General features: G+C 41.4%; 1 protein-coding gene across 5 annotated transcripts in view; it reads right to left on the bottom strand.

Moving 5' to 3' along the window:
• Positions 1 to 23,504, bottom strand: part of ddr1 (discoidin domain receptor tyrosine kinase 1) — a 55,836-nt gene that overhangs the window by 27,410 nt on the left and 4,922 nt on the right. For all 5 annotated transcript variants that reach the window (XM_042489309.2, XM_088084367.1, XM_088084368.1 and 2 more), the window contains exons 2-6: positions 11,281 to 11,438; positions 7,670 to 7,772; positions 4,703 to 4,778; positions 2,781 to 2,933; positions 1,793 to 1,940 (exon numbers count right to left, since the gene is read on the bottom strand). In XM_042489309.2, the coding sequence (XP_042345243.2) occupies positions 1,793 to 1,940; positions 2,781 to 2,933; positions 4,703 to 4,778; positions 7,670 to 7,772; positions 11,281 to 11,380 (580 nt within the window). In that variant the 5' untranslated portion in view covers positions 11,381 to 11,438. The remainder of the gene's footprint in view (positions 1 to 1,792; positions 1,941 to 2,780; positions 2,934 to 4,702; positions 4,779 to 7,669; positions 7,773 to 11,280; positions 11,439 to 23,504) is intronic.

The raw sequence follows: 23,504 nt of genomic DNA on the forward strand, positions 1-23,504 counted from the left end.
ACCCAAACTTAAAAAGGGGGTGATAAGAGAGGAGGACATCAGTTAAACCTGCATGCCAATTGGCATGCAGGTCACTAGCCGTAATAGCTAGGAAAAATAATATTTAAGGACTGTTCCTTATTTATGCAGGGGAAGAGAGTGGTGGAAAATGGAGGAGGCATGTCAAATTATTTTTTAGGCACTGGGGAGGGACTAGGGAGGACTTCTGGCATCACAACTTTAAGTGGTTGCATTCTGTATTTATTTTAAATAACCTCAAAATCTCAAAACCAGCAAGAGGGTTAAAACAGAATTGTCTCTAAAATTGCCAAAATTTTCGACACTTCTGGACCACATCATGAATAAGATCGTCTGTTTCATGTAAAATGTCATCGAATAAAAACTGTTTATTATATTAGACGGCTGAGCTGCTACTTACAGTTTTCAGGTGATTTGTCAGGATTGTTGTAGATTTGTGATATATCAGATTCCTCTGGCATATCTGGCTCTTGACAATTTGGGGTCATTTTCACAAATTTTGAAACTATTCCAAACACTATTTGACATCTTGGTGGTGTATCTGTAAGCCTGTCACATGTGGTCAAACTGTCCCAGTTTCAGTAGTGCTGAACTGCTGGTGACTGACGTTAGATGGAAGAGAGTCACAAAACTATCAGTGAGTTTAAACATCCTTGTCTGTTCCCACACATTTTCAGCAATGAATTTTAAAAACCTTTCCATAAGTTTTCCTGAATATACTTTCCCATAGTCTTGACTATTTACATAGTTTAGAATGCCCATATAGTAATACAGCCATACATTATTAAACACACACCTCCACCGGGCATTTATGGATCAGCAACTGCTTGCGCATGTCAACTTTACTCACTTGATATAAATTCCGACCATCAACTCGCTGCATATGCAAACTGACCAGACCAGCACATGCAATTACTTGCCAGTTTGGTCTGTAGGTTTAACAAGATACTAGTGACTTACAATGGTCACACAGTGTAGCATTAAATCTTAAATCAGATACAGAGGGACAGTTTTTTGCATGGATAGATGGATAGAAAATAAAGCATCTGAACTGTGGTTTTGACATTGATTACCATAGCAATGATCAAAGTTTTAAAGCTTCAAACCACTTGGGTCAGACCTGCATAATATCTTGTACAGGGTGAGACGAGAGGCTGACTGTGCGTAAAACTTGACATTCTGTAGATCCTGTATAATCTCCAGCTTGTTGATGAACTGAGCTGCACTGACTCCACAATAGAGCATATTTTACAGAGATGGTCTCCCTGAAGATGCAGACCAGGAACTGGGACTTTTAGCTCTCTGTGACAGCTTTGATTTACAGGCAGCCTGATGCTGTGTGAGGGAGGTGGATTGGGCAGACAGGAGGTGAGCCAGTCATAAATACTCAGCTAGTCAGTGTTGTGCCTCAGGAGACGTGGAGACCAATACCATTCATCACTGTGTGGCTTCTTTTATCCGTGCAAACCACAGCGGGGTTGTTAATTTGATGCAATGCCTTGAATCAATCCATGGGACGTATGGCGAAAACACACACTCGAAATCATTACAATCAAAAAAAAATCCCCCTTTTACCATCAAATGCAGGAGCAAATGGTGCCTGATAGCCGACTGAGCCACCTTCAACATTTGAGATGTGATCTGAATTATCAAGGTCTGCAGGGCATGCCTCAGAATATACAGAACAAATGAATACCTAAGTAACAAAAGCAGAGATATTTTGTATCTCTGTAGTCTCCCCGTGTCCCTCACACCCTTGAACACAAACACTTACCGTTCCACACACAACCATAGAGCTCCACTCGAAGGCAAACACTCATAACCCGGTCAGCCAGAGGGTAGATGCGCACCATGCGGGCCACGATGGGAGGGCCGAGATCTTTCAGCACAACATCATAGGTGTTCTCATTCCCTGACACCACCTTGGGGAGAGACATACAAATATTCAATCACACAGTACATTGCTCATCTCCCCTGTTATCTGCAGGGTTGAATGAATCTTGCCAGAGGGCTCTGATTTTTTATTCAGTGCGTGTCTTCAAATTCGATTAATCTAAGAAGAGCTCAAATGAACTGACTTTTTCTTTAATACACAAAGGTGTAAAGGGGGACTGATTTAGGGTTGAGCCTCAGGCAGTTTTTGTCGGCGCAGTTGACACCCAAAGATTTACGTCGGCTTTGTGATTTGTGAATGTTGTCACTTGGCAATGATCTGAAATAATAACTGAAAGGGGAACACAAACAGCGTGATTCCTTCCCTGAAACATTGGCTGTTGGAGGTCTTGATTCCCGTGTTATCTTGTTGTAAAATACACGCTACAGAACTTAGAACCAAAGAAAAAAATATTGGAGATTTACCAAAATCAAGATGACTTTGTGTGCACAATGTGAGACATTAATTTCATAGTGCTGAAAACACACAAAAGCAGCCTGCTTGTGCCTGAATAGAAAAGTTAGAAGCCAAAGTTTAGCTGGAGCAATGCCAAACGGCTCCACTTGCCAATAAATAATAAATAAATCAAATGCAGATGAATAATACAGCCCTCTGTGTTTAACATGACATTCATATTAAACAGCCACGGGATACTGAACTGTTCCCTATCAATAATTGAGCCTCAACTTCAACTTATTAATGTTCCTTGATTCCCCCAAAGCTCATTTCATGACTTTCAAATTGCCACTGTCGTCCATCTGAGTATACATGAAAGAGACTATGAGCTCAAGCTCTGTTGTAATTAACAAAACACAAAGACCCCGCTTACTTCCTGGCCCCAGCGGTCCTTCCAGGTGATCCATTTCACTCCGTCTCTGGAATAGCTGAGCCGATAACTGCGAGCAAACTCCTGCCCGAGCCCGTCTGCATGACGACCCTGAGTACCAACCAGAGCCAGGAAGTGAAGTTTGTGTAGATCTATCTGCAGGGGACAAAAAAAAATACATAATCAAAACATGTATCACTAACATACAAACAGATTAAGATACAGATAAGGTAATGAGGTTGAGAAACTATAGAAACAGAGTAAGAGTGAAAAAGAAGGTGGCACACTGGCCAGATATTTTTCTAGTTTTTGCAGTTCTATTATTTATTCCATCCTACAAGCACAACTGATCTTTATTCCTGGTTGAGTTGCTAAGCTGTGTAGCTATTTCCTCTGTGGCTGAGTTATGTTAGCACAATGAGCACATGTGGGTAAAGCACACACTAACCTGCTAAAAGACTTATGGTAACTTCAGTAGACACACACAGTCATTATTCACATTCTTAATTTAAAAAAGACACAATCCATTTATTGACTCTATGCAACTATCAACCAAATGTTTGTTTAATGCCCTCCCATCCATATTACCTGTTGGTCATGAGTTTAAACTGCCAAACAGGAAGTGAGAGCCTCCAATGGGCTCTAACTGGACTCGGACTGTACCATTTTGAGTGTAGTGGAGAGGGGGGTTTTATGGTCCCTTTCTCCATCACTACAATAACCATGTACATCATTCAAAATACATATGAAAAGGATTAGCAAAGAGTTATGGCACTGCGTAGATTTCATTGTAAACATAAACATCCATATAAATTGTGCATTTTTATCAATTTGGTGTTACTGCTAAGTCTTAAAACTGATGAATTATGGCATTTATTTATTTATTTTTATTATGACTATTGCTATTTAATTGGGGAGGTAGATTAATAAGTAGAAACAAATGGATCTGCACACCAAGTAGCTCCCGTTGGAAGGATTTTTATGCTGTGTAACATGCCTGGCTCGAAACGTTAAAGTATTAAAATTCTTCTGCTACTTGGTATGCGGATCTATGTGTTTCTACTTTGCCAGATATTTCTTCGACCAGTGTGTGTCTGTTTTTGTTTGTTTGTTTTAAATTTTTGTTTTTCTGTTTAAACTTTGTTTTATTTACTGTCTTTTTATATAGAAGGACACCACATACTTTATATATTTTCTAGTAGAATTCTTTTTTCACTGAGTACTTATACAGACAATCCTAAAATACACATATGCAAGGAACTATACTGCCCAGGAGGCAAAAACTGGAAAAAAAATCGATATGGACTGAGCTACTGCTGCCCCACATACACTCACATATTTGCAAATAAACTAAATTGAACAACTTATATTTTCAATAGTTAACTTACTAAATTATGCACTGTCTGTGGTTTGTCTGTAGGAGGAGCTTCCAGTTAAAAAGTGAGGAACAGAAATTACTCAGAGGGAGTTCATTGTTGACACTAAAGTTGGTTCAGTTCAGGTGCCGACCTGCTGCAAGCTTGCTGCTAGCTGCCCAACAGCCAGAGGCCTGGCCTACCTTTTATTTTGTTGATTTATGGAGCTCTCACCGCCTTTTTGGCTCCAGCTTCATAATAAGTGGGCAGGTATCTTCTCATTTAACTCTCAGCGAGAAAGTAAATAAGTGTATTTCCCAACAGTTCAACATAGCTGTTACAAATCAGTCTAAAGCACAGCCTTGAGTGGATTACAACAGTTACTCAGAAATCATTGAATTAAAATGTTGTTTAGAAGTAGTCTAAACAACATTTTGTATCAGCTTTATACTCATGAAATAAAAATGGAAATTTTAATGGTATTCTTTGAATGAACAATGCGATGATTATACAGAGCACGTATTCCAATGTAACTGTGCAAATCAGAGCAGAGTAAACTGAGAGTCTGACCTGAAGGTATTCTGATCCGCTGGGGTAAACAGCTCCTGAAGGACACCACGCTCCATCCCCCTCTCCAGTACTCAACCTGAGAGAAACACAGACTTTTTAATGTTTGATAACAAAATGAGAAAGAAAAAAAAAAGCTTCCTATAAAAAGTTTAAATAAAAACTGAAAAGTTCACTAAATCCCAGTCCCACACCCAAACATTCACATGCAGAGATACAAGCACACCCACAACAAGACTGACTACATCAAAACCCACAGTGCCGGCAGCACGCAGACGTACAACTGAGAATTCAATACAAACAGTCCAACCCTCCTCTACCACCATACATATTGACTCTGCAGCATCACGTATAAATGGGGCAATGTTGTGTGAAAGAGAGAAAAACTTGGCTATGGCTAAAGGCGCACAGTAGAAAGAGAGGGGCTGCAGGGAAATACAGAGACACAAGAGATGAAAGGAGCAGAGTGAAAGTTACGAGCTCCTCAAATCTAACAACAAGATCTGGTGCAGAGCGTCAGGACCAATCTTTATTCGCTGCTTCCCAGGCCTGCCACGACCACACACATGCACCACTAAAAAGGATTTTCACTCAGTGTGACCTTCCTCAATCCAGCTTGAGAAGAAAAGCCCATACTGCCACCACATATTGGCCACATGAAGACCGCATACTTGGCCTGGTGTGTCAGTGACGTCAGCTCGACTCGTATGGGGAGCTTTAAGAACAAACGCCAGGCCACAACCACGCTCTGACCACTGTGGGGCTTCTCTCAAAATGAAAGCTGCTGCTCAGACCGCCAAAACAAATCACTATACCAACTCGGTCACACTGACAGTGGCGCTAGTATTTCAATCAGTCCCCTCGGTGAGTGAGATCATGCAGCCGGAAAACCACGAGATGATATCAACACATTAGTGCTCCACAAAGTGATGGAGGGAGGAGAGGATGAGGAGGGAGAGAGGAGGAATGTGGCTGGGCAGAGTTCAGTCCACCGTGCGCCAGCCAACAGGATTAACATTACAGCGCGCTGTTCTGCCAAGTACCTCATTTTTCTCCCATTTCTGTCCGCCTTCTACCTAAATACCAGCCAACGATCATCGCTCTCCTCTTGTTCTCAATTCTTTTTCCCCCTCCTGCTTTTCCACCGCACACAAACATGCTGATATTTCACTCCCGCAGAGTAACAACAAAGACAAATACCTACCAGCTCTGCATCCCACCCTTCACCCAACACCTTCCTTCAAACCCTGTTTGCAAATTAATTTTACTCCAGCTTTCCGAGCAGCATTACAACGATCCACCTTTCACTTGTTTTATTTTTTTCTCCTACGTCCACTGTTTTTTCTCTCAGTGTCTCCCCGACGTCTCTTAAAAAGAGCTCGGGATAATAATCATTTCCACATGGTTGGACAGTCAGCCAAGTGACCCAGCCCTTACAGACCAATGGAGACAAATGAACACACACGCACACGCGCACACACAAACACACACACACACACACACACACACACACACTCTCCCGAATGCATGGCTTTAGTATGTTACAGGCCTAACTTGGCTGTCATGAGTCTGACCTCTCTGCCAGACAGACAAGGTGGTAATATAATTATGGAGTGGGTTTTACAAAGACACACTCTATCATCTTCTGTCATAATCTAATAGACCTCGGACAAATGACTTGAGCTCGGTGCCAACAGACTGAAAAAAGAGGCATCAGATGAACACATTAGTCCACAGTGACATGTGTTTCTGTACTATAATATGTTATTCCGGTGCTGTTGCTTGACTTAAGTTTTGCTCAAGTAGATACAGATCACTTAATCTGAAGTACAGTGATATCAGTAGTTTGGAGTCCACTCGGATTAAAGTGAAAAGGCCAGTGTGACATCCTGACCCTTACTGTTTCAATGTCAACACTGATAATGTAGCCTGATAAACAGACAAAATTACCAGGCTATTGAATAATCCTATCAAGTACAAATCATTCAAATGGCTGTTAAGTTTTCCTTACAAGAAACTTTCTAAATAAATGACTGAAAGAGTACAAGCCACATTTAAAGGGCTATATCTGTAGTTCTGAATGTTTTAATGCCAATAACATACCATCACGGCTTATCATTTTAACCATAACGCAAAGCTTTGAAGGTTTGAGTATACTTTCAAACTTGTTTCCTTTCATCTTTGTTTGGAGTGAACATTTACTTGATGCAACAGGGGTGGGCGACACCAAATCTTTTCATTCAATATGATACTGATACATTTTGTTACAGTTTTTAACAATACCACAACTGACCATTTCTTAAATGAGTATGTGATTTTTCAAGAATCCAAAAATGTCATTGTACTTTAAGTTAGATATCATCTTAACTGGGACAAAACAAAAGTCTAGCAAGTTATCCCCAGCTGAAATTTGGTTTAACTTTTCACTTTGCTGCTGTGATGTAAACATGTACTCCAGGACGTGTCTTCGCACCATGACGTCACTGTTAGGCGTGGTTACAGGTGCAACAGAGCAACATGATCGGCCTGCTGTTATTCTTAAACCTTGTTGCGGTTCACTTTGACCCATTTAAGAATTTGTGAATCTCTGGAAAATATTTTAAAGCAATATAATATATGTTTATATATAATTATAAATCCCCCCCAAAAATGTCACCATATAGGCCTATTTAAAAAAAAAAAAAGACATGATCTGAATAACACCATTGCATTTAATATTGATTGAATTGTTAGTAATTGTATTAGTTATGAGATACAAACAATGTTTATTTGGATTGTTCTGTTTTTTTGGATGATTAAACATGACCCTAGTCACTCAGGAATACTCGAGCTGTGATGACAAATAAGCGTAACAGGAGGTTTAAGAAGATTAAAAGCTTTTACACTGTAACCACACAAAGTGCAGGAAAGGCAGCTTGATTACTGTGTTAATTACTTTCCACCCTGCGCACACACTCACACACTCCCCACCTTCCATGTTTGGCCTCAGTGGAGTCTGACCAGGCGCTGGAGGCGGTGATGTCAGAGTCTGGGATGGTGCCATCCTCCATCCCCAGGGCATAACGGCACTGAGCTGCAGGGGGGAACAGACAGGAGAGAAAGACAGATAAAGAGAAAGCAGGAGAGAGAGACGGGAGCAACAATCTCATCCGTATGGAGCACATGTCCGAGGGAAACTTAATATTTCCATTAGAGTGTCAGCAGCCATCATTGGTCACGGAGCATAATGTTGTTATGTCATCTCTGGGAAAACTTCCGGACTCCATGCTTCATAACTCACACAGACACTGAGAGGAGGGAGAAAAATACCAGACTCTACAATAAATTGTTCCTGTCCTCTCTTTTTTTTTGTTTTACAGAATCTCTCAGGGTAGACTCTGTACTAATGAGTTCATGTAAAACGTAACGCCAGTGTTTTGCATCACTTGTTCCCGCAAATCCCCTTTGTCCTGTCAAAAGTGACAGCATCAAAGACAGTCATTAAAATGTGTTTGTAAAACAGCAAATCAAGTGGCCCCTGGGAGACACTGTGACCCGTCTTCTGAGACTACACCTTTCCTGTTTCTTTTTTCCTTTTGTCTTTCCGAATGGTTCCCCATCCCACACAAAGCCACCTCCTCGGGGCTCAGGCGATCCCGCACAGCCCCTGTTCCAGTTACCACAGCTCGGGGATTTGCAGGAAGAGAACAAAAGAGGGAGAGAAACCAAGGGCGAATGAAAGAACACAGACAGGTCTCAGATATCTGCGCTGACTCCAGTCCAGCGACAGCATTATCAAATGATCCAGATAGTGTGGTCCCAGGCAGGGATTACCCAACGACCCAGCTATCCGCTCTGAAGTCAGTCATCAGGAGGAGACGGTGGCGGGGGTGTGTGGCTGTGAGGGAGGGTTTGGGGGAGTGATAAAGTGGAGAGGGGTACCGGGAGTGATATGGAGTGGAGGCTGGGGGTGACAGAAAGAGGCGGGGGTGAGGTGGGCATCTAACTCAGTTTCTGTCATTGAGTCAGCTCACAGGAATGTTGGGCTGACTGACAAACCCTAAAAACCCCAACCGGTGCAGCAGACTCTCTCTCTCTCTCACACACACACACACACACACACACATCATCATCATCATCCACACCCTGCAGACAGGTGCCCATTTTATTACATCATCATCATCACGCATCATCACTCAACAACCCGCTCTCTGTAATCTTCTCACCGCTCTGTCTCCGTCGCTCTCTCTGTGTCCTCTGCTTTCACTTTCTCTTTTTGTCATTTTTCATAAAACGTCGGTCCATGCACTTAACCTTCCTGCTCACGCTGTCAAGATTGATTCAGTTGTTTCAACGGGACAAAGCATGTGTTTGTGTTTGCGTGTCGCACCACAGTCTGTTCATCTGTCTATTCTCTTCTCCATCAATCTAGCTACATATGTCTCGATAAATCAGTCTGACGTTCAACAGACAATATCGCCATCACAAGAGCTATGCTGCAAGCATTCCTAAAAATAACTTAAAAGGATACTTTGATGAGTTTCAGACAGATTTTCTATCATAAGAATGTGGGCAGTATGTGAAAATAAACTGTGGTAAGCTTCACTCCATCTTACCAACAGCTAGATCTCTCCGCTCATCTCTCAGCTCAAATCACATCATCAAGTGGATTTTTGTTGGCACTAGAGCTGTTGCTCAAACTGCAAATCGTACTTCTGCATATTCATATGCCCGCCACCACAGATGCAAAGAGTAAAGGAGCAGATTGAGAGAGAGAGCTGCCCCTCTGTCTCTCTCTGAAACTCATGTCAAAGCGTAAACCTGGGCAGTGCTTATCGAGCATAAACCAAGACTCTGTTACTGGATTGACGATTTCTTGCCTGAAATGTCTTCAGAAAAATTTTAGTGTACTGGTTGACTGTGATATGACAATTTGTGGATATGAAGTGGGCACCAGAATGTTTCCTTTATAGTGGAAATGGAGGCTAAAATTCTGAGCTCAAGCGGTAAAATGAAGCAGCGCTGATCAAATATAAACCAAGATTCTGTTATTGCTTTGCCCATTTCTCTTCTCAGATATTTTAAGAAATAAATTTGAGCTTACAGTTGATGTGTAATTCAAGATCCTGTTGTTAAATGTCATCGCTCACATAACATCACCCACCAACAGGAGCCTTTATTGGTATAATGCAATGCAGTGCATTCTGGTAGCTGTAGGTTTTCTACCTCTTGAATAAAAGTAAATGCCACAGTCCTTTTTCTCTGTTTTCTCTTGTCATGTATCACCAATTTCAAAAAATATTTGCATCTTTCTACTGCATAGACTACCTGGCTTTATGAAAAGAACATCTTTCCAGCAGTGAAATCCTTTTTTTTAACGATTAACTTATAAAATAACTGACCATTAGGGGTGTATATCAAAAGTTTAACTGCAATACAATATCGTAAAAATTCTTTGACAACAATATGATATTCTCTGATATCACAAAGTCTGCCTCGATACAATTTTGATTTGATTTAATTCAGGGGATTGCAATCAGTATGAGATTATATCAGTAAATATCCTTATTCCTTACTGTTTCCTTTACTTGGAAAAAAAAATCCTGCCCTACAACAGTCTGAACTGAGCTCATATTCCCAGTTAGTGGGTGAACACTAACCTGTGGTCATTTTTCTGACACCTCCTGCTTGTCTGCCTGGCGCTAGGCTGCTCGGACTGTCTGAATGTTGAGGACGGAGGTGCACTTGGATGGAAATGGTGACGCAGACGTTCCATGGATATTTTAAAATAAAGGCATTTGTTAAAGATGATGATTTGTATTTAACTTTGACTATTGAGTCTATATATCAGTCCAAGTTCTTGTATTGTTACACTCCTAGTCATGTATACGGAAATAATTAAAAAATCCAAACATTTGATGGATCCAGTTTCACAGATGTTAGATGTGTAAAAACTAAGTGATGAATAAAATATGACCAACATATAATCAAAAATAACAATCACTACTCTGCAGCCTTAGTCTCATTCATATTCTAGCTGCTGCAGTCAGAAGGTCGATCGCAATGCAAAGTCTCCTCTGCTTTCACCTGGTTGGCTCTCATTCAACAACCCCTCATGCACTCCTTGCCCGACATTTTGACTGACACTTTCATGAGCTGCCTGTGCATTAGCGGTCTTGACGAGCCGAGGGGGGTGGGTGTTGGGGAGGAGGACGATGGGGGGGCCACCCTGCTATCTCATTCTCCTATTACACACGACTGGCTGGCAGACGGGGAGAGGACACAGGATAGCCTGTTGATAGCGGCCGGAGAATGAGCCTTACTGATCTGAGAATGTGAGGAGAATGTCGGAGCAGCAGGAAGGACGATTGCTGCGCCCGTGGACACAAGGAGGAGACGGAAAGCGGAGGGTGAGGGCTTGGTAATGCAATCATGTCTGAGTTTGTGAGGATAAAAAACAACCTTGAAATATGGCAACTGCTGAGCTGTTTCAAGTGTGACAGTATTTCGGGGGAAACAACAAAGAAAAAAACTGTGGGGAGCAATTTATCCATCATCACTTTAGATGTTTCTTTGTTGCATGTGTGTATAGGAAATCCTACCTGGGTTAAAGTGCCACTCGTGGTCTCCTAAAGACGACACCAGCGCCACCAGGACTGTGATCACAGTGACAGGAAACAGCCGCAGGGTTGGCAAGGCCATGACAGCAGCAACACACCTGGTTACCTGTCCGGAGACACACTGATGTCCACAGGCATACCTGTCAAAGAAAAAGAAACATTTAGATTTACATCCACTTTAGCATTCTTGTCTTGTTCAAACTGCAGCAAACTCCATCAAACCACAAATTAAAAAAATATGTATTTTCACACCCAAATACATTACGCATGCACACATACAGTTCTTGCCTGAGGCTGCTGAGCTCACAGGCTCACCATCTCTGTCGATAACTCAACTCCCTCAATGAAATCCTCACAGTCGAAAGCACGCAGCGTGTCTCGCAGTCATTTGTTTCTCTGCGTTTTGCATTCCGAGCTCAGGCAACGGCCCAAACCCCAGAGGAGCGAGCACAAAGCCATATAACAAAGGCCACTTTCACACACTAATTTGTTTTTCTCTCTGGCAGCAGAATGCCGTGATACAATAATACTTTCTTCAGAAAGGGTACAAACAGCTTGGTAATTGAAGATGGTATAATTAGCCGGCCCCATTTACTCCCAGAGAATTTTTTATTCATCTTGTATTTGAAACTGATTTTCGAACCCACTTTCCCTTAATAGCGCGGAGCATATGTGGAGCACCCGGTCGGAGATGCTTGTTTGAAATAAATAACAAACAGATGAAGCTGTAAGGCAAGGGAAATGAAAGCCAATGAGAGAGACAGAAGGACAGATGTCAAAGTATTTGTGTTAATGGGGACACAAATATAGTCTGTGCTAGGTCAGTGCAAAGTAAATGAGCTACTTACAACGTCACATCACAGACATTTTGCATGTTTCCCTGAGTGGGTTCTTAAAACACCTCCAACCAGTAACCTATCTATTAGGTACACCCAGATGAAACTAAAACGGTCTAAAGGCCCAGACACACCGAAGTTGGGCAACAGTATGAGACTGTATGAGTAAATAGTCTCAGTATATATTGCAGTGTAATAATGTGATAATAATTTTGTTAAACCATGTTTTACAAAATTATTATTACAGTCAGTTACAATGACCCTTAAAGAGATGAAAAAAAAACGAAGGGCTCTTTTTAAGTTAAAAAATGTTATTACTATAATTGAAACTCTAAAACATTTTTTAATCAATTGTATGTGTTAAATGTGTGAAAATGACAAAAATAAAGGTATCATGTCCTGTCATGTTGCATTTTTGTATGATAACTTTCATACCACGGTATACCTTGAAAATTATAACACTTGATGCGAAGGTGGCGTTGCTCGCCTGGCAAAAACGGCAAATAAAGTCCTCTAGCTCCACGGTTTTCTTCCACGATATGCAGCTCACTGAATATGTGCAAAACTGTTTCTCCCGCTGGCCCCACCAGCGAGTTCCTGGTCGTCTCATAGACTTTAAATTTCGACGACGTCACTGATTTTTAAATGGCATTTCTCCTCCTGAGGAAAGCTTTATAAATGTAAAACCTCAATGGAACAAAAATTAAGAGCAGAAAGTCATGAGTGAGCTTGTCTGCAGTTTGAGGAGTCCTGTCAACAGTTTTACAGACGTTTCTTTTACAATAGTGGCCTTTAATGAAAATCATTGTTGGGTCGCCAGGCATTTTTCTTTTTACAATACCGCAAGCGGTCACTGGAAAAAAAATGGAAGCACAGTTGAGCAGCTTTCCTGGGGGCCTGAAGTTAACCAGTTGGCACATTAACATCACAACATGATGTTGAAAGAACACAGCCTCTTGACTTCAGTTGTTTGTTTGCTTTCCTCACCTCCATTTCTCTTCTCGTCCTCTGAGCTAAACTGCTAATCAGAGGGATTTTATTCACCAACAGGCTCCACCGGCTCCGCCGCTGCTTTAACATGCTGAATTGGTATAAAAGCAGGCGACAAGGGCCTACTAGTGCGTGACACAATGCAAGAACAAGGGCGACAGACGCGCACCAATGGCCCGACATTGACCAATGGCTGACTGTCGGCTTGTTCTTCAGCTCTGAAGCAAAAGTCCAACAAAACAAACTCCCCTCCAGACAGTTATAACATTCAGTCTCTGTTGAAACAGCTGAAGAGAGGTGTTGATACAACTTAATGATCATTTTGGAGGATACAGAGATGTGTTTCTAATACTTAGACTACCCTCATATTAAAATGGTGGACATTAATCTTAAGAAGACCTCAGTATGATGCAGTACACTCATAACCTGGCATATACAACATTTTTAAAATGACAGTATATGTGATATGTGATGAAGAATATATGAAAAATACAGAAATAGTTACTACAATTCATTGCTCCATCCCTCGTGCATATTTCACTTTTAAGATGTGTTCGAGGAAGACTTCCAGTGGTGAAGCAAGAGGGAGGAAAGAAACCTGCAGATAAGTGGAAGTCTTAAGTGGGAGTGACAGCTGGGAGAGACAGAGAAGCCAGGCTGTCCTCCCTGTGGACCCTCTGTGTTTCGGCTTCATCTCTGACTAGACTGGGACAGGCCGACAGCTGACACACAGCTGTAGTGACAGAAGATCGGAGGAGGGGGGAGTTGGCGAGGGAGTCTAGGAGGGGGAATGTATGGAAACAGAGTGAATAGTAGAGTTAGCTCAGGCACACCAGGGCGGAGACGCTGGAACAAGAGCAGCGATGACATGGGTACATGTGTGTGTGTTTGGGAGGTGGTGCAGAGAGGGTGACTTATGGCCTTGGGCGGTGTGTGTATGCACGGGTCCGTGTGGCGCATATGCGGGCAGAGAGGAGGGACAGCCAGCCAGTGCAGCTGTCCTGAATGGCAGACACAACGCAACCGATACACAGTGCATGTGTTCCAAATGGGGAGAGAAAGAAAGTCTGAGATCTCTTTTTTCCTTGCAGAAAAAAACACCCAAATTGTCCAAATGAGTAAGTATGCCAGATGACAAAAAGCTGAAAAATTGGGCTTACTGGACTGAGCTGCGTGTGCAAAATCAGAGCTGAGAATCTGATGACTGAGGCCACAAAACACCATAACAACCACAGTGATATCAACAAACATTATTCTCAACAGTGTCTCATCCCCGTTTTGTCAATGAAGCTGTGGAAACAACATTTTTATCCAACACAACACAGAGAGATCTCTTTAAAACAGCAGAAGACAAATGCTTTTGGCGAGCAGGAGCAAAAGTGGCCACGGCCATTGGAGAACATTGTTGTCGGAAAAGTCAAGTGGTGTTGAACAGCTGTGGTTAGTGCTCAGAGAGAGGCAGAAGGAGCCGCTGTTTTCTGAAGGAGGCAGCACAGTGTGGAGCCCAATCTACACTCTCACATTTTGTCTCGACTAATCCATACGCAGCACTAATGAATAAGAGCAGCTGCTGTTTCTGTTCGCACAACAAAACACAACTGACAAGAGAGAAGCAGAGTCAAGAGCAGAGAGACACGCAGGAGACGCGCTGGTAGTTAGCAGCCATTGCATCATTAAAGATAGTTTGCCAGAGTCTCTATAATTAGATTGCTTCAGTAAAAAACTGGCAGGATCGCCTTGGCACTGGTCAATGTCTTTTTTAGAGAGAGCCCCTCGCGTTGGAACCAAATGTTTGCATATGTTAATTTTTCCAGTTGTATAATAAAGCCGCTCAAAATGTCAGCAGTGACCTCAAGGATTATTCAGGTGGTTTTGCATGTTTTAGCCCATTAACTGTAAATTGTGTAAGCATCACACCACTGCTGAAAACTTCATAACTTGTTGGCTTTTCGTGATTTACTGTATTCCAGACAGCCATTAATTTAGGATTGTGTCAGTGGAGTAAAAAATCAACTTACAGCAACTTGAAACCTAAGAGAGGTAATCAATCAAAACCGTTACATAGCCAACATTTTTTTGGTGTATAATCAACATCTGACTCTCAAGAGAGCTGCTGAAAAGCAATATTTCAAAAGCCAAGAACTAGCAAACTTACAATGTGCTTTTCACAGCGATTGGTTATTATTCAGTTTTAATTTGGAGCAACAAATCATTTGAAGGCCATGATTCTTGGCAGCCAAACTTAGTGATTTTGGTTTAGAGCTGCTGGAGAGGGATGGAAATTACACACTCAGTCACTCTTCGTCCTGAAATATCTAAACAACTATTGGACAGATTGCAATGAAATGTATACAGACATGTATTGTCCCAAAAGGATAAATTTCACTGACTTGATCAGATCAGTGTTTCCCCTATAGTTGTACAAGCCTGGCGGGCTGCCCAACCAATGAGAACAGGTAAAAAAAAAAAAACTTTTTAATGCCAAATATCCATTCATTCAGAAAATCAATAATTTGTCTTTGTGGCAGCCTGTTCTGAAACATAAGTCCACCCCGGTGCCATTGTCTGGGAAACTCTAGACGTGATGTGATTGCCACTGCTATCAGAGTCTCTTTAAATGGGATGCAGGTTCGCTAAGGTGAGCTGTGTTTCTCCTTCCACTGCAGAGCACAGGAGAGGAGACAGGTGATATGAAAGTTACTCAAGTTGATGAGAACTTGTTACACTGCGTGCAATAAAAGCTAACAAATCAAATCTGTTGCTGTTTCTCCAGCAGTATCAGCCGCTCTGTTTTTTAACAGTGTTAGGCCAAGAACACATGTATGCTTGCTTATATTCAACGTTTCTCTTCTGTCGGAAAGATGCAGTGAGTGACTTAAACCAACAGCGAATAGAAAACCCCAGGAAGGAGTTCTAAGAACTGGAAATTAATTAGCATTTCAGCATCTCCTGTTCCCTCATCTGAGAGTCAATTGGATTTTTTTAAATGGATTTTTGGTTAGATGCCTGAAATAAGGTCTGTGGTTAAACACTAAAGGTTAAGAGACTTTCACATTTAGTTCTGTGACATAAAATATGACAGTAAATACCCCACTTGAACTTTGACACTTCTATGTGTCTTTAAAAAGGCGGCTGGTAAAAAGTGGCTAAACTAGACTACAGAATATCATCACACCAAACCGCTCCAACACCGCTTGTTGTTTAAAACATTGAATAATGCCACTGTAGTGTAGCTCGTCTATACTCTAACGTTAGTTTTTAACTTCTGCCGACTGCATTAAGGCTTAAAAAATCCTAAAAGTGGTATTCATTTGTGAAGATGGAAAATGGAAAAATCCCATTGGCTTTTCGACGAGGGAACCAGGGCGATGCTAACTTCTGCGTTGGCCTATAGAAAAACATCATCCCTGGAGTGCTATATGAGCCGATCCACCACACTGAAGCAGTCAACCTCGGGAAAACACTGCTCTGACTACGGTAGAAGGTAGGTAGAAGTTTTCACTTCTAAATCACTTCCACGTCGAGGCTTTGAGGGCTGGCACATATTCTGCTGCAAAGTTGGATGTTTTAACATGGGTGTCTGTGGGAATTAAGTCGCTTTTGGAGCCAGAGGAACTGCAGTTCTTGGCATTTCCACATTGGCTTCAATTTTGGGCCCTTGAGGTTGCCGTTTGGGTGAAACCAACTTGTATTAAAGGTACTAAATGTATTTCAAATGTATTGTGTCATCATAGTGATATAAAGGATATTATCTGTGCTTATGTTAAAACTTTTAATCCTTGTTTCTTCCACTAGTACTCTTCTTCTACTGTATTGTCTTTCTTGTCCACACACAGACCTCATTGTGTGAAGTCTCCAATCACAGCAAGATCGAGTAACACGCAGACATGACTAATGGCCCCCGGAAGACAGAAAGTAGTGAACTCTTTGTTTTTGGTTTCCGTCAGTGCAAGAGGACGCTGGTGAGGACGTCGTTCCACTACCCTCTGAGTCCTGGAGAGAAGGAAGCCCGAATTAATCTTCAAACTTCACAGCACTTTGAAGGGTGAGACTGTGCCAGCCGCAGAAACAAGGTCATTTGACGGCTTTCCTGTAAACAGGCTTGTTTCTGTGTGACTCTGGGATGGTGTAAATGGAGGACTGATCCCTGTGGGGCCACTGTTTCCTTGTTTTTTTACTGAAGACCCACTCCAAGGGCAGGTGTAGGTTGTTTGGCAGCACAGATCTGTCCATGGGGTTCCTTTTTCATCCTAAAAGCATTTCCTTCAGCTCACTTTGGTTAAATATTATAGTATCACTAAGTCTCCACCTCCAACTTCACCTCAGTCCGTAAATATAGAGACATTTGCTCTTTAACACTTTCAACACTGGATCAGCATCAGTTTTTTGTGCTTCATTCAGACACCTTTTACAAGCATTTAAACCTTTCAAACATGGGCAAATTTGGTTTAATTTCTTTTGAAAACATGGGAAAAAGGCAATTAGCAAATATTCTGCAAATGAAAAGAAAAAAAACAATGGGAGAGTCATTAGAAATGACAAATAAATTGGGAAAATACCAAGAAAACTAAATTTATAGTTATTATAATTCTAGATTTAAATTAGGTTACACATACATAGACAGACGGACAGATCACTAGATAATTTATTTCTATTGATTATTTTATTTTAGCACATTTTCCCGTTATTTCCTGTTTTCTATTCTTTTACTTTTTTGTTGTTGTTTGTTTGTTTGCTTACTTTCAGGTAATTTTCTTGTAACCTTCTACAAATTTCTTGCCATATTTGGGGGTAATTTCTTGTTAAGTTGCTCTTTGCCTTTTTTCCATCTTTTTGAAAGAAATCAAGCTAATTTGCTTAGGTTTCAAAGGGTTAAAACTAAAAATACAGGCAGCACACTTCTAATAATCACCTACACTGCCATCCAAAAATGATCCATGATATGCCAGGAAGTTGTTGATGTGCCCTGCTATTGGTCATAGTGCTGGTCATACATTGGTCATCAAATAGTACAGCTGTGTGTCACGATATTCATCTATACAAGGAAGTACCAGTCACGACTGTGGAATCTGATTCTACTAAGTTTAACCAGAGGTTGAGGAAGCAGGAGGGAAGAATAAATGAGTCACTTAAAAAGGGTAATGAGAGCTGAAGGAAAAGGCAGCAACAGTGGCCAAGTCAGGAAAACAAATTAAACAGCAATAACAAGAAAAGGAGAAAGTGCAGCATGTGACTAAAGGATGACTGAAGGAGGCGGTGAATCATGATGAAACGCTGAGGGAAGCATGGTAAGGGGATTGCAAGAGAAAAATGTGTTTCCAGGAATAGTTAAGTTGTGCTGAACATCGTATGACTCATTGAGACGGCTCAGCTTTCATCCCCAAAAGACATCTTCCTGGTGGCACAGACAAAACAGGGCAGTGCTGTGCAAAAACAAAGCTCATAACAAATTTAATTCACGAGCCAGCACCGGTATTAGTTTAGCACAGAGGCTCATGCGCTGAGGCTCAAGGGTCGAGCAAAAAATGGGTAAAAAATGAATGTAATAAAGTCGGGTTCATTAGCATGCAGCTACACAAAGCTGAAATCAATCATAACTAAAGAGCGCAACTTCCATCTTCTCCCTTTTCACTGACTGCTTTGTAGTTGGAAGCAGGTCCACTTGGCCCCTCAGTCTATACCAGTTGCAGCACTGCTCAGCATATCTGCATGGCGGACAGAGACAAATGGTGACTGATTACCACAGGTTGTGCTGGCAAATGAAGAATGCCTTCATCAACAGCAGCCGCACAAACCTATTTGTAAGTGTAGGGACAAAGCATTACACCAAGCAAGTAAGCAGAAACACTTTTTTTTTTTTTTGGTTTTCTGTACTTTTTTTGTTTGGTGTTCTGATGGTCAAGAAATATTACGGTAGGAACTTGATTTGTGGCAGGGGCTCACATTACAGCCAAAACACATACATACATCTAGGTGTCGACTGATAATGGGCCTGGACGCGGCGTTTCATTTTAACGATTGCATATCAAATTAATTGATCAAAAAGTGCAGAGAATGTGTCAGCATGGGAGGACCTTTTACTTTGTAAAACCTTAGGGAGCTATTTTTATTTTTTTTATTTTTTATTCAAATTTTCACTTGACTTTGTCAAAAAAACTGGGAACTTGCTGTACAGGAAGTTGAAAGTATCAGTTTTGATGAAACATTTGCTAAAGGAATTTAAACAAGGTTTAGTGTTGTAGTTTGTTTTATTCTAAATTCTAAATATTGACAGAAAGAATTTAATTTTTATTGTAAATGCATATCGGTTCCAAATATCGGTTATCGGTCTCATTAGCTACAAATAATTAGTATTTGTATTGGCCCTACAAAAATCAATATCGGTTGACCCCTAATATAGACGAGTTCAAAACGCATCAAAAATGTATATAACACACTGAATTCATAAAGAATGGATTGCAGCCTCTGACCAAATAATGAATCACGCATCACTAGGAACCACTACCTGCCCCGTGTCATGGTCTCATTGACGATATATATTGCACTAATGATACTACAGTGTAAACACAACCTTAAAGTTTTGATTTAATGGGCGTGTTTGATGTTTTTTGTGTGTCACTACAATTATACTGAACAACAGCAGAAAGAAAAGACATTTTTGGTCCGCAAGACACAGGTCCTGACAGTCTAGGTCTATTTCTCAAAACTTTGGGCAAGAAATTTAAACATGACAGCGAGAAACCGTATTTAGGATTTAATATCCCAGACAGTCATCGCGCCTCAGTCCCCACTAACTCTCTGAAGACGTTAATAATTTCACTTTAAGTGCATGCGGCTATTAGTGTGGGTCTTTGTGAAATGGACTGTTTTTGTAATGGGGCTCATTTGCAAAGAAAGGACCAATTTTGTGCCAAATGTATGTATGTTACATAATTTAAATGTGAGCAAATGACACAGGAACACCAGGAAACTATTTGCTTGGCAGCTCAATTAGGGGTGCATTTCACCTTTTGCAGGTGCTTTTAGCAATTACACAATTTGTTTTTGTCTTATTTGTGCAAGTTTAGCAGCTGCAAAAGTTGGATTTTGTGAAATCCCACGAATTATAAAATATAAGCAACAATGCTTTTGAAAGCACTGGGTAGCTCCACACCAAAAACAGTTTATAAAGTTAGTAAGTTAAGAGTGTGATGGAGGTGGGAAGTCATCTTAGCATGTGGGCTGAGGAGAGGAGGCTGTGTCGTTATTTACTGTAGATAATGTTCAGCAGAATCTGATAGAGCTACAACAATATATAAACAAATATTATCTTATTGTGGATAAGATAAGATAATACTTTATTTGTCACACAGTGGGAAAATTTGCAGATACATTTGAAGTAATAAGGAATGCCAAATATTTGGTTTTGGTAACTTAGAAGGAGTGTTTCTGTTCATCAGAAAGCCCTGACAAAGTTCATTTTTCAACTGTAAAATGTTTAAATATTTAAGAAACATATTTTTTTCTGCAATATGGCAGAAATCCAGCTCTTGTTATGAACCAGTACCTGCTCTTTCCTGATTTTTAGTGTTACAAATAATGTTACAAATGATACACAATACTAAATTCATAATAATCAGGATCTTGTTAAAACTATGTCTGTGTGTTGGCTTTATACAGAAAACAGTTTAATCTCTTCTGCAGTGTGAACCACAATGTTCCAGTTCTGTGAGAGCAGTGTTGCTGTTATGTTGCTTGTCTTTGTTCAGGTAATGTTATTTTTTGGCAGCTGTTTTGCGCAACATTTGTGCCAATAAAAGGCTTGTTGGGAAAAAGGTGACGCTTGCAGGTTTGTCTTCTGTTGAGCTAGAAATAAAAAGCCGCACCCAGGTAGATCTAAAACAGTCCATGTAGCTACAAGCCCACAGTACAAACACAATATTTAGTCTGGATGGGGTTTTTTTAATTATAGCTGAATCACTGTGCTCCAGTATTATGGCATCTGCAGAGGCCATCAGGAGGAAATAAGCCCGAGCAGCCACATAAACAGTAATGACACAGGAGGAAGAATAAAAACTAGAATAAAACAAAGTGTTCTGTGATGGCTGAGATGTGACAAAGAACAGTGAGTGCAACACCAAAAAAAAAAACCTCCCACCACGCAAAGGCCTTGTTAGCACCTCTGGCAGCGAGCGGGATGCACACTGAGTCGGCTGTTCATTAGCCGCATCGAGTGAATCAAAGGGTGACGTCCTCTTTCTCTCATGCAGAGAAAAAAAAAAGTAGAAAAGAGTGTATTAGACGTTCTTGTGGAAAACTGGTTTTTGACTGACAGAAACTGGAGCACAGTTTTGGTTCTCAGGGCTTGAAGCTTCATACATGTCAGTACATGAAGTTTAACTGTTCTCAGCTCTTTTCGCTCTGTTTAATGCCCCTGGAATGAAAGGAGTGGCATTTCACTTCCCTGTGAAAGTGAGTTAATGAAAGACCTTTCTCACCTCCACTAAAAGTTCGAAGTTTCATGCTGCTGCTGCATGAAAACGAGCCTTCGCTGCTGCAGCGAGGGAAGATTAGTTCTGAGTTTGACCTCAGTTGAAGCGTGGGTGTAAAAATGATAATGAGAATCTAGAGCAGAGATATGTGGCAGCATTATCATGTTAATACGACAGCAGAGTGTATGTGTGGATGGTTCTAGTTTTGACACCACGGGCGTTTCAGGGCTGCAGTGTGACGGCAAGCCGCAGCCCAATTCCCTGAATTCAATTTGCACAGTCTCACTGCCACCTGTCAGAGAACAAGTGAGAAGCAGAGGGGAGGACGGGGTGAAAGCAGAGGCATGTGACAGCACAGTGCTACTCTCACAATGGGCAGAGAGAAAACGGACGGCGACCAAGATACAGGAAGACGGACAGACAGACAGAAGAATGCAATGATGGAGGAAAACTCCCTCCAGTAACCGAACGAAGAGACTGAGAATGACAGTGTGAACGTGGGACAAAGGCAACTCTTTGCCTGCAGGAGGGTGAGAATTATTCAGGAGGGTGAGAGAGAAAGAGAGACAGGGAGAGGGGAGGGAGGGAAAGAAGGAGGGATGGCCTGGAGAGAAGCAGAACGGAGCAGAAAGAAAGGCCAGGTCAAACAGGAATGAGTTCAGTGAGACTCAGCATTTTGAGTCAAAGTGAGAAAAACAGTCAGGCCAAAACTAGCCCTCTAACAGATGTCTTCGTCTCATTTCTAATGAATGACAGCTGAGCAGGGAGAAAAGATTTTCAGACATCTTTGCGCTGTTTGATGTTTAGCTTCTGCAGTGGGCAAACCAAAGAATACACTCACATAAAAGCATAAAAGCACTGGATCCAAAAAGTGTTGCGACCTGATTAATATAAAGACTTTGCTGAAACTCTAGACACACACACACACACACACACACACACACACACACACACACACACACACACACACACACACACACACACACAGTAGAAAGCCTCAGGCACAGGCTGATACCTCTATCACACTAGCAGTCCTCCTCCTCCTCCCTCTCAGCTGAAAAAAGGCTCCTAAAAAGAGCTAAATTACACATCACACAACAGTTTCCTGATGCTAATATGCCCCTCTAAACCCCTGGGAGGGAAAGACAGACAGGTCCGCCTCTCTCAGTATGAACATCGTTACAATTCAAATCCATCTTACGAAGAGAATCATATAAAAAAAAAAAAAAAAGGAGTTCACCTTTTATGTTGAACACAATTTTCTTCAATGTTCCAACAAGGTTTCAAAAGCACTTACTTTGCCAGAAGCCATTAGTAGTTATTAGTGATATACCGAGCCACGAGAGGCACGATGTGTGCTCGCAACTCAAGACGAAAACACCACCACAGTGTGAGGATTTGGACAGGGATGAAAAAAAAAAGCTGAAAAGAAAGAAAGAGCGGGAGGGAGAGAACAGAGCACACACGCTGGCTTTTAAGTGTCAGAAAGTTTCCATCTTTCATAAGGTTCGCCTCGCTTTTTCCACAAGCGATAGCTTCAACTGCCGGTTATTGAGGAAGACGTGTGAAAGAAATCGACTTGATTCACGGTTGTTTTCAACTCACAGGATTCAGCATTGACCACATTTACTCATTAGATCATTAACTCAGCTCAACATGATGTGGTTTAAAAGGGGAATTACACCAGTGCTACACATCAAAGTGTGTTGGCAGGTGTTTTTGAAGAACTACTGCACATGTGGATAAAAAGTTGTAAAAAGACTTCTGGGACTCCAGAGGGAGATGTATCAAACCTTGAGCTGCTTTTCATCTCTGCTTGAGGCTACTGCTTGAGGCTGCATCAGCTGCTACCTGCATATCACACCCAAAGCTCAGAGCTGAAATGTTTGTGGGAAGGTTGCATTGTGGG

Source organism: Plectropomus leopardus, chromosome 11, assembly GCF_026936395.1.
Source record: "Plectropomus leopardus strain MGB_pleo_1.0 chromosome 11, ASM2693639v1, whole genome shotgun sequence".
Classification (NCBI taxonomy): domain Eukaryota; kingdom Metazoa; phylum Chordata; class Actinopteri; order Perciformes; family Serranidae; genus Plectropomus; species Plectropomus leopardus.